Raw genomic sequence first — 12,033 nt, forward strand, 5'->3', positions numbered from 1 at the left:
TTCTGTCGAAAACGTTGATATCAGCACATTTGAAGTGTAAGTTGTTTTCAAGGAACCGGATTGTTCATCATGCCGAGCTTCTCACGGCACGTTTCCCCCTACTCAAAAAATTTGTGTACTTTTGATAAAACAATTTAAGTCGTCTTAACATTCATTTTATAGACGGCACTAGACTGATTGCTTTCTCGAAATATTAAATCAATCAATTCATAATGAAAAAATACCTAGGGTATTCTAAGCTAGATTGAAAACGTACAGACATCAAGAGATCAACTGCGATGCATTTTTAGCTGTTTAAGGAACGTATGTGATATGCGCCGTGATATTGTTTCACAAATGGAGGGACCTACAATTTTATGCCACTTCTGAACCCCGGGCGTTACCGAATGGTAGTCATGCATCAACTATTCTGTTACCGTTGCAACAAAAGCAAAAACCTAAATTTGAATGGTTGCTACTAATATTATGTACTGTTACATGCCAGTAATTTTCAATATGAAACGTGGTTATAAATAATTTATTTTCCGTTAGGCTTAATGCCGGACACACAAATAAATATATGTGAAATAATTTACACGGTAATAATCTGCATGAAAAACGGAAGAACCAAATATTTAATTTTTAATTTTCAAGTACATACATATAAATACATTACAGTTTGCTGTTTTATTAACTAATTTAACTTTAAACTAAAACATTGTACATACATTAATTTGCACAAAAGCACAAAAGATGAAAACAATGTGACATATAAATACAAAAAAAAACTAACAAATTTTATTTTTTTAATAAAGTCAAACTAAAATAATAAATTGTGCTATATATGTATGTATATTAAATTATTTCATGTACAACAAAATTAAATAAATATTGCATAATTGCATTAATATAGAACATTCACTTTCTCCTTTTTTGTGTTTTTGTTTTACCTTGATTATCAACAATATTGATAAGCGCAAGGCTATTAAATTAATGTTTTCGGTTTTTTCTTTTTTATGCACTTTGAAAGTCGCTAGGCGATTGGCGTGGTCATTTTTTTGCTCAAACTACTTTACATTGTTGTTGTTTGCATTGTTTAGCTTTTTGTATAATACTTTGTGGAACCGAAAAAATACTTAATTTATAATTGTATTTTCTTTCTTGTAGAATGTAAATTTATAGGTGTGGGTGTATACATTGATATATATACATATACATACATACATACATTTAATATATTGAACGGAATCACCGTTCGAAATTTAGAATTGCAAGGCCTTACTACTAGAAACAGCTTCTATGTATAGCTAAACGGTATTTCCCTTGAAAGTACTTAGTTTTTGTGTGCATCTTTTTTGGCTTATCTATGGAATAGTATTTGTTGTAACAGTTTTTCTTTGTATACATGCATGGATGCTCAAATAATTTAGGGTTTTTTTTTAACAAGAATGAGGTTTCAATGCTAAAACGGTAAAGTCAATTCAATACCAAAGACTACTAGGCAAAATAAGTGACTATTGAACATTATAGCGGTTACTGACTGTTGTTTTTGTTTTAGTCTTGAGATAAGTATTTTTAAACCATGAATGCTTGTGAAAAGTTATGTCATACACTTTTTAGTAAAAAAAAAGAGTAATTTTTAATGCTGACTACAGAGTATATATATATATATATATAATATTCCCTATTAGCTCATATATATATGTATATTTTGAAAAATATTTAGTATGAATTTCAGCCAAACGTTTATGACTTGTGCGCGGCATTACGAACAACGGTTACTAGTCGCGATAGCGTTAAATCGTCCCCTTAGTATTAAAATAGCCTATAAATTTTTTGATGTTTTGAGAAAATGAATTTCAAACTTTTTGTCGAAAGTAGCTCTCACTCAAATCTCGTTATGTCTGTAAATACTTATTATTTTTTGACTGACGTTTTGACCCACTTTGTGGAACTAGAATTTGACAAAATTTTTACCACATATAAAATCGACGATGGAGAATCCAAAAATTCAATAAAAAAAATAATAGCCTATGAGCACATAGGCTATTGTTATACTAAGGGGACGAAATAGCAACTCTGATTGTTGTATCAATTATATCAGTGTAGTTTGACAGCCTTTTTATAAAAAAATGTAGATTTTTAAATTTAAAAAAGCTTCGAAATGGAATATGAAAATATAAATTTCTTAAATTGTCGAAAAAACATGCAAGCATTTGATAGCGCGAGGGTATGAACGAATAAAATAATATTTTCCTTCTTCACTCTATAAATAGATACAACAATAATAAACAGAAGTTGAAACTTGACGGCCAAACAAACAAGAGTTTTTAAAAAGCAGGTATGTATTTCTAATAATCACCTATTATCGGAAATGAATATCCTTCGTTCACTAATGAAAATTTCATAACAGTATTTTTATGTTGTTGGTACTAAAGCGAGCATCGAGCAAACAGACATTGTTGTTGTTGTAACAATATAAACCAGTCCCCAAACAAATTTTGGAGAAACTGTTGGCCGAGTTGTTCCGATAGTGGGACACCAAACCATCTTCTAAAAATAACTGTTACGTTTGGATACATACACATATTTATCTAAATGGCGAAGAGGCTTAAAAGGAGTATGCAATATATTTAAAGGCACTATTGTACAAAATCCATATATTATAAGAGGCTTCGTAATGTGCGATAGAAAAATTGCCGCACTCTGAAATATATAACATGTTTTTTTTACTATAGTACATAGAAACGATAGTTTCCCCTGTTTATTCCCGAATACAGGAATAAGCCCCGTGGCCTCACGATTCATCAACTGTTTGCGCAATGCAAAGCGTACTGACCTCTTATGTATGTATATTACGTAACCTCAAAGTGAGTGTAAAGTTGTGTTAGTAAAAGCTATTGAATTCAGGTTGCTAAAGATATCCAGAATTAAGTTACAATAGATTTCCTTTGAATTATGGGCTTAAAAAAATTTAAACATCTGATATCTTGGCTATCTAATTTTAGTTTTTTCCCGAAACGAATGTTAGCTGACATAAAATTAATATTTCTCACATTGATTACTATTTATCTGATTTACCTGGGAACAATTATTGGATTTCTCAAATTAACCTTGTTAATATTTTTTTTACACATATATTATACATAAATCAGCTTTACATTTAACTTCGATTGCCTAGATTGGAATTTTGGTTTGACTTTAAACTTTAACAAAACTAAACTAAGTTTAATAGCTGTAAATCAATAAGTCTTTTCCATTTCATATGAGTTTTTGTTTTACAAAACGCAACAAATAAAAGCTTGCACAGAATTTCCTTATCCATTGAATGAGAAAAACAATTCAAACTTGTAAAATTTCAAGCAGAACCATGAAAGAAGAACTACATTTAAAGAAATAAACATCAAATTTTTGTAGAGGAATTTCAATTCTGTGCTTAAAAAATAAATTAAAGCAAGCAATTTGCTCATCGCCTAGCCATGAAAACCTTGCGCAAACATTTTCAGAAATTTTATCACTTCCAGATATCCAATTTCTCTCTAAAGACCAATATATTTTTAGCGGAAACTTTCAAATGCGGTCTTTCTAAATTTTACATGCAAAAAATATGTACACATGTTCCACTGGCGTTACGCTCAATGATATGTACACACCACTAGTAATTCCAATCAAATGAACGTAAGAGAATTACGATTTTGTTTGCGGAGCTGCGCCAAATCCAATGCATTCTTTTCACACTTCTCTTCACATAAATTTTAACATCAGCTTTGCTGCCTATATTCATGAATGTAGGTATATAAAAAATGCATACATACATATATATATGTATGTGCTTTTACTTACGATAATAATAAATATATATTCAATAATTGCCACAAAAATGCGCTCTTAGCCCAATTACATACTAATTAATTAACTAAACTTGAAAGTAATCATCGACTACCACATCCGTGGTATTCAGTTCACTGGTATTTTGCACTTTAGTTGCTGACCCCCCTAGTCCCACTTTTGGCGTTAATCCATTTGCTGTGGTTTTTAACAGCACCGTTGTAGCTGCTGTTGAATCAGAGTTCGTCGCTGTCGTTACTGATGATGAAGCACTTGTGCTACCACCAGTTGTTTCTATTATTGCATTGTGCGTATGCGCATTATTATGTTTCTGTTGATGTAGTTGTTGCTGACGTAGTCCATCTGGCGTTATTGGACTACTACTGCTTAGCTGCGTTTCAGAGTATTCGGTCTGTAGCCTCTCGTAAGGATTTTCACGTTCCGTATTTGTATAGCAAACAGATTCGTAGTTGGGATCGGTTTCACTGCCAGTTAGCGATTCATATTGCGACGATGTCGAAGGCGTTTGCCGTGAACTCATCGTGCTGGTGGTGCTGCTGCTGCCGGTCAGCGCATTGGTGATTGACAGTGTTGAACTGTTGGTCAACAACGATGACGAGTTAATTGACGAAGGCGAAGTAATTGCTAGGGTGTCTTGTGTGCCGCCAGAAGCAATGCTTACACTCTGTGGCAGTTTGCCCGTTGGCGTATGCAAGGTGCTGATTGGCAGCTCGGAGGCTGATAACGGTATTCGAGGTGCTTCGGCGATACGTGCATAGTGATCGGACTCTTCGGTATCGGGTGTAGCGCCACTCATTTCTTGTTTTGTTTCAGCGATGCTGGCATAATTGTGATTGGCATCTGTGGCGATAGTACTATAACCACCAGTCGAACCTTCTTCACCTTCCTCGCCTTTGACTTTGCTGTATCCATCCGTAGAGTCCTCGTCAACGGCCAATTTTTTATTTTCATTGATTTTCGCATAGCCATCGTCGGAAAGGCCTGTGGATTTAGGACCTTCGAGTACTTCATAGTTGGGATCGTAGTCAGATGATTTCTTCTCGTTTTCTGGATCGGATTGATTTAGTTTGTTTGGCTTTTGGAGGGTTTCATAGCCCGGATCGCTGTTGTTTGTAGTGTCAAGCGGTACGGCAATAGTCTCATAGTGCTTATCACTATTTAGATCTGAGTCTATCGGTGGTTTTGCATTTGCTGCTGGTGGTATAGGTATTTGTACTAAAATAGTTAACGATAGTTATTAAATACTTTATTTTCTTTATAATTCATTATTTGAAGCATTTAAAGAAGGTAGTGGAGAGGTGCGGAAGGTTAGAGATTATAAAGAAATATATAAGAGCAAGTTTTAGTGCGAAAAAGCATGCAAACGGGGATATTTGTTCCTAAGAAAAACTCAATTTATTAAGTTGTTGAAAAATACAGCTCCATCAATCAAGTATCAGTAAAAAAGTTTTGTTACATAAAATAAATGAAAAAGTTCTCACCTTCCAGTTAAAAAAATATTCTCACAGATACAGTTAGTTTTAAGCATATTCAAAATATTCAATATTTCTAGGGATATTTTATATTTTTTTAATAATGTAGGTTTTATGATTTGATTTTTTTTTTTTAATTTTAATAACATCATTTCAGTGGGACTGTCACAACAATAACAAAATCTCCACCGGAACACAAAGAAAAATGTTACGTTAATAGATTAATTAAACTTAATAAATAATTAATGCTTGATAAAGCCGATCTTGGTTTAGCCACCATTTATTTCAATGCTTATGATGTTCGCTTTACAGATTTGATGCTGAGTCTATATTGTGTGCAAAGAAAAGCAAATTCTCAAATGCCTTAACTAATGAGGAGAGAAGTGAAATTGCTGCTGGAGTGGCATTGGATATGAACCCCTTTAGTTGAGTCAGTTTACTTATTTTTCACATGTTAGGCATCATTTGAGAGACTCGTGACTGATTAAACACAACATTGAGAAGTCACCACATCAATTATATTGGCTGTTACCGATGATTACCTGCATTTCATCGCTGGGGGAAACAAGTAAGGCATTGTTGTATTTCAATTTGTGTAGCCGTTTAAGGACTCGCGATGTGGACTTGTCTACATGTCGGATTTACTCCGGCTCGCATTTCACAAATATTTTTATTATTCGTTGGTATCATAACTAAAAACTGTTTACCATTCATATAACAAACATATAAAATGTAATTAGCAAAAAATTAACATGCAAATTTTGTGTTAACAAAAAGTTGTATGCTAAAATAGTGCAAAACACGTAGGATTAGTAAAAAAAAGCCTTTATATACTAACCGCTGCTTCCAAATAAAAAATGCTGAAATTTTCGTTGATTTAAAAGCAAAACTGCAGAAAGATCTCATTTACGCACAACTAAAAACGTTTTGTTACAAATTTTACACATTTAGAATTTTGATTTAGATTTTTGTAGAATTTGCATAGTTTATGGTTTTTCGCAAGGTACACATTAAGTTGGAAGGAGTAGGAGAGAGAAGGAAATAAATAAATAAAGAAAAATACACAGAAGATTTGAGATAATATAATATTGCCAAAACAGTGTGAATAGTATAATAGATAGAGCGTAGAAATGTCTATATGTATGTATAAACGCATGCTACTTACGGATCTCTTTCGGTCGCTCTTTCCGCAATAAACTACTGTAGCAGTCCGATTTGCGATTTTCAAGTGCTGATGGCCGCATTGCTTCGGCAGGTATTGTTTCATAGCCATGATCCTTGGAACCATAACTATTGCTTCGAAGGCGACCTTTGTCGGTAGACATATTTGGAATGGTAAATACACTAGTACGATTTGTTTCCATTAGTTCAGCAGCAGCCATGTCCAATGGGCTAACGCCTAACACGGCGTTGTGATCAGCATATTTACGCGCCATTACGGGAGAGTTGTTTTGTGAAGAAGGTGAGTGGCGGGATAATTTGTTCTTTTTCATTACCTGAAAATAGTAATAGTTGAATTTGACAATTTTGATAGCAAAAAAAATTTACTTGTCTAAGTTCCATACTTACCTTTGCATACATGCCTTCGATATCTTTGGATGGACTAAGGCTTTTACTTTTATTTTTCTGTGGAGATATGTCAGTCGTATTAGTAGCTGCGGCTGTAGCAGAAATTACCGTGTTCGAAACTGCTGTTAGGATACCACTTAAATTTAATTCACCAGCGCCTCCACCACATTCGATCACAGATATAACTGAACTACGGCCAGAGGTAATGTTCGATTTGGGCGTTGGTGGTAGCGGTGAGTTGGCTTGTCGCTTTTCTGGCTTCGGGGAACCTAAATTGCAAATCGAAGAACTGTTGTTCGAAGATGACGAAGGCTGTCGTGAGTGCTTTTGTGTGCGTAGACTGTCGACAGGTGGTGGTATAGGAGTGGTATGTTCAGAAATAGGCCTCGTTTGTGTGTGGCTACCGTGTGCAGTGTGTTGATGGTGATGCGACATAGACGTTGCACTCGGTATATTGTGTTCTGTAGACTGCACATTGTTTGTAAGAGTTGCATTGGGGTTAATATGGGAGTTGATATTATTTGTATTATTAATTTCTACCGACACCACCATGGAATTTATTTGCATAGGCTGAATTTGTGCATAAGTCTCTGAGCCGCTTGTGTAAATGTCAGTGAGAACATTTGGATTGCTGCGATTGTTTGGATCTTCGATTGCCGCATATGTTTCATCTGTCAAGGGGAGAGCAAAGATACATATATATATATAGTCCCTTATTAATCACACTATAATCATTTTATCTAACCAGAATCATCTGACACGGTGGCATAATGCGAATCATTTGCATCGCGAGTCAGTGTAGCTATGCGTTGTGTTTGCTTCGGCGGCTGTTGTGCTAGTATATTTGCAAGTGGCTCCCGCACACTGATGCTGGTATAACCTTCTGAAAGAAAAGTAAAAAAGAAAAAAAAAAACATTTATGTTATAAGTATTTATGAGTTAACTGTGGTATTATACTTGAAGAGTCCTGTGAATCACCACTGAAGTGTTGATTTGTTATGGGCGGCGTCATATAGGGAAGATCTTGACTCGCTGAGATCATACCTGCGATGGCAGAAGCAGCTGGAATTTCTGCTTGAGATACTAAATCGATTTGCGATGTGTTGCTATGGTTTGAGTTGCGCGAAAGTGTGCCATTAAGCACTGGCGGTTGGCTGTTGTAAATGGCATTACTGCTATTGCCGGCGGCTACCACGGCTGCTGCGGCAGCCGCAGCTGAGGTCGACGGTGGATTTACTTGAGCGTAGGGATGTTCCGTGTTACGTACCTGTTTTAAGAGCAAATTATGTTAGGGAAATAGCCAAAGTTAATAATACATTAGCAAGTTCAATTTTTTTAAGCTTAAAGCGTAACCCAAGGCGATTCAATTAAAAGTGATAGCTCTTGAGCAACATCAACATTTACAGGTATTTTGTTCTTAATGTCAAATTTCCCATGGTAATGTAAATAACAATAATGCAAATATCTATTGACAATCAAGACATAAGATCGCAAAATCAGTTATTTTCCACGACAGTCGGTTCGACGTTACCGAAACGACCCGGATTTATATCCGGCCAAGGACTGTCACTCCTGCAGGGAATCTTTATGCTGCTGCTACAACATCGCAAAATCAGTTGCTTGAGTACCATCATTTTGAATGAATTTGTCTTGACGTAACAATTAAAAAAGTGACTACTGGAATTATGTAAATGCTTACTTTGGCGTAATCATGAGGTGGATTACGTACTCTAGAATAAGGCGAACTAACATCATCTGCTTGACTGATGGAACTATGCTGAGAGACACTAGTTTGTTTTTTTAGGCTTGGAGTGGCTGAAATTGGAAATATATAGTCATAAAAGTTTATATAATATAACATTCACAGGGTTGTAAGTAATAATAATAATATTATATATCAGCGGAACAGTGAGCACATAAGTGAATTTTTAGGGCTGTAGGAAAGACGGAAAATGGATTTATTTCAGAAATTGCAGGAGCAAAGAATGTGTATAAAGTTGCTGGGGGTTTTACAGGACATAATCCTGCCGTAGCCGAATCGGTTGGTGCGTGACTACCATTCGGAAGACGTAGGTTCAAATCTCCGTGAAACACCCAAATTAAGAAAACAAATTTTCTAATATCGGTCGCCCCTCGGCAGGCAATGGCAAACCTCCGAGTGTATTTCTGCCATGAAAAAGCTATTTATAATTCTAACTTTTCCTTTGGTATATATTCTCAATTGGCGCACTTTATCAGTGTACGCCCAAGTGGACTTTAGCAATTTTTCAGTTTCACCAAAAGATATAATTGTCATTCCTTCCTCCATCGTACGCCACCCTGTTTGAGGAGGCCTTGGAATCGTTCTCACGACAGTCGGTTCTACGTAACCGGAACGACCCGGATTTATATCCGGCCAAGGACTGTCTCTTCAGCAGTATTCCTCGTATATGCACGGGGAATGTTTATGCTGCTACAACAACAACAAGGAGGCCTTGGAATATTTTTTCCTCTTGAAAAATGCAATAAAAATATTTTATTTCGGTTGTATTGAAAAATAAATGCCAAGCACTATAAGTATGCGCGTGGAAAGTATTCTGTGGATAATTAATTAATTTTTGAGGATTGTTCAAAAACTTACGACTTTTATTGCCATTATTGCCTTCATCGAGAATACGTTTGTCCGCCACTGTTTCATATAGTTCAGATCCATTATCGCCATTGGCATCTCCAACGGGTATATCTGGCAGACTTCTGTGAGCTGCAGTGCTTGCTCTGAAAAATTTTGTAGAGGAATGATTACCACATATATTTTATACATATACATACATGTGTATGTATGTTCATCCAAATATTTCTACCTTTTTTCCGAATCGGTGTTCGAAACTGCCGAAACGTTTAAATCCGTATGCGATTCACTATTTGCAGGCACTTTAACCACGATTACATCGTCGGGATTAGTCATTTTAACCATACCCTCCAAACCCCCCAACTCATCCCTTAAAATAAAAATAAGAAAAACATCAGACATAAGGCTATCATAAAACGTGAAAACTTATGTTTACATTTACTGTCATTTCAAAATTAAAGTAAACTTGCATAAGTGATTTAAACGATTTAAAAAAACATCGCATCAAATACGTGACCCTATATCCTCGCTTTCATGAGGCTCATTTGTTGACGTAGCCATTGTGGCGGCACATCGTTGTTGCATTGAATGCAATCTGCTAGCTTCGCTGTTGATTTTGTTGGCGCAGCAGCGTTCGTTCGACGTCAATTACCTTGCTCAAGAACTATAAACTGCTATAGCCACCCACTTCCTCCCAAATTTACACAAACACAGGCACAAACTCGTAGTATTCATATAACAGACGATAGGTCTGCCAAATGGCTTGTTTGAAAAAGAAGCAAGTCTACTAAGATCGTTACTTACTCATCAATGGTATGAATTTTCGACTTACTTTGTAGCTTGACGCCTGCACCAGAGACACGCTGCCAACAGCACCATCGCAGTCAAAGTTACATTCAGAGTTAGCAGCAAAGCGTAGTAAAACGCCTCAGTATCCGCGTATACAACCCCTGTACCGTCCCTCAACTCCATTGCTCTTACTGTAATTTGTGCTGCAGTTCACTAATTTGCACAATTTTACGTTTTTCACGGCTATACGCTAACTTTGTATAGATTTTTTGTCTTACTTTTGGATTACTACATTGGAATTTGTACTAATACTTTTAGTTATGTACACTGGGTCAAAAGCTTGATGCACCTTTCACTGCGCTATAAACGCAGCAATATACCTCACCAACTTATTTTTCTTATTTGCTATTACTGCAGTTGTAGCAAAAACAGTTTACTTATTTCACTGCATCTTTTTTTATCATTTTCTCTATGGAAACACATTTTTTAATTTGCTAAATTGTCAAAAATACGCGAAAAACTAAAAAAACAATTCCCTTTCGCTTCGTTTTGCATTTCGAACACGCACACACCCAACGATCAACATACGCTGACTGCAATGAGCTCGCGTCGACGCCTCTGCTTGTCAAATCGCAGGCATCGTCAGCTTTCACTGGTGCTGCCCCATTACATAAAACGAGATTGAGGAATTTTAGAGAGATTAGTTCTAATGCCAGTTGTTTTCTTGATAACATCTTTTTGCTGTAATCTTAGGTTTACATAAGACAATTCTTTGAAGACAACTGAAAATACGTATTAGTTGTCAAAAAGAGAAAAAAAAAATGTTTACTTTACTTAGGCGTCCAGGCTGTTCTAAGTACAGTAACCTCGATTATTTTGCGAATTACAACGAAACGTCGCCGAATTTACCAGTTATGTCAAATCAAACAACTTCGGGTTTTTTTTTTTAATAAATAATCATTTCTTAGTATCAGGGCAGCTAATACCCGTATTTGTTGCCCGCGGTCCATCTTTTACTGACAAAACTATCCAATAACCAAGCTGATTTGGTAACTAATCCGCGTAACAATCGTCTGCCACAGTACAAATTTAATCAGAAATCACGATTAACGCCATTTAGACTATAAGGTCACAGTTGACTAATCAAATTTGAAGTAAATGTCTATCACCGAACAATTATATTTTTTCGCTTTATTTTCTTAACAATTTAACATACATTTTTTACCAAGACAGTTGGGGCTGTATAGCATATACAACGCATATGATTTTGTTATTGGCATAGGCCATACTTTTGGTTGGCGGCCAGTAGACAACGGGGTTTCGTGGGATAATGCATTCAGGAAACTTTGTTCGAAATAAGGCCCTTGTTTCATGCGCTGTGTGGCGAGTAATACCGTCCTGTTGATATCGCATATAAGTCAAGTTCATGTCGCTTAATTCAGGGTATAAAAAGTTTATTATCCTGCCACGATGACGTTCACCGTAATTTTCAGTCCTAAAATAGCATATTTTGAGCTTTGGCGAAAACAATAAACCTCGGTGTTTCAAAAATCTCTGCTTGCCCAATCATTACATTTAAAGAAATCACTCGAAGGAAACGACGAGAAACACAATAATGATGGTATAATAGGCGTTCGTCAGGGAATGGGATGAAATATTTTACATACATATAAATTCAGAACAATGTCTTAGGGCACATCAACGGAGTGATTGCCACAGTAGCTGCATCCGATCGTTCTGTCTCAAATATGGATATAAAAAGTTTGA

General features: G+C 35.8%; 1 protein-coding gene across 3 annotated transcripts; it reads right to left on the reverse strand.

The window, feature by feature from the left end:
• Positions 1–647: 647 nt before the first annotated feature.
• Positions 648–10,854, reverse strand: LOC128854809 (serine-rich adhesin for platelets). 3 transcript variants are annotated; one of them, XM_054089218.1, is made up of 9 exons: positions 10,310–10,854; positions 9,710–9,847; positions 9,490–9,623; positions 8,599–8,684; positions 7,827–8,136; positions 7,615–7,752; positions 6,870–7,540; positions 6,466–6,796; positions 648–5,043 (listed from the first exon to the last, which is right to left on the reverse strand). In XM_054089218.1, exons 1-9 carry the CDS (start codon positions 10,447–10,449, stop codon positions 3,896–3,898), a joined length of 3,096 nt encoding a protein of 1,031 aa, XP_053945193.1. In that variant the 5' UTR covers positions 10,450–10,854; the 3' UTR covers positions 648–3,895. The 3 variants fall into 3 exon arrangements, with proteins under 3 accessions (XP_053945193.1, XP_053945192.1, XP_053945191.1); XM_054089217.1 differs by having other exon boundaries at positions 7,615–7,749; positions 8,569–8,684; XM_054089216.1 differs by having other exon boundaries at positions 8,569–8,684.
• Positions 10,855–12,033: the final 1,179 nt, after the last annotated feature.

The sequence above is a fragment of the Anastrepha ludens genome, chromosome 2 (assembly GCF_028408465.1).
Source record: "Anastrepha ludens isolate Willacy chromosome 2, idAnaLude1.1, whole genome shotgun sequence".
NCBI classification, from domain to species: Eukaryota; Metazoa; Arthropoda; class Insecta; order Diptera; family Tephritidae; genus Anastrepha; species Anastrepha ludens.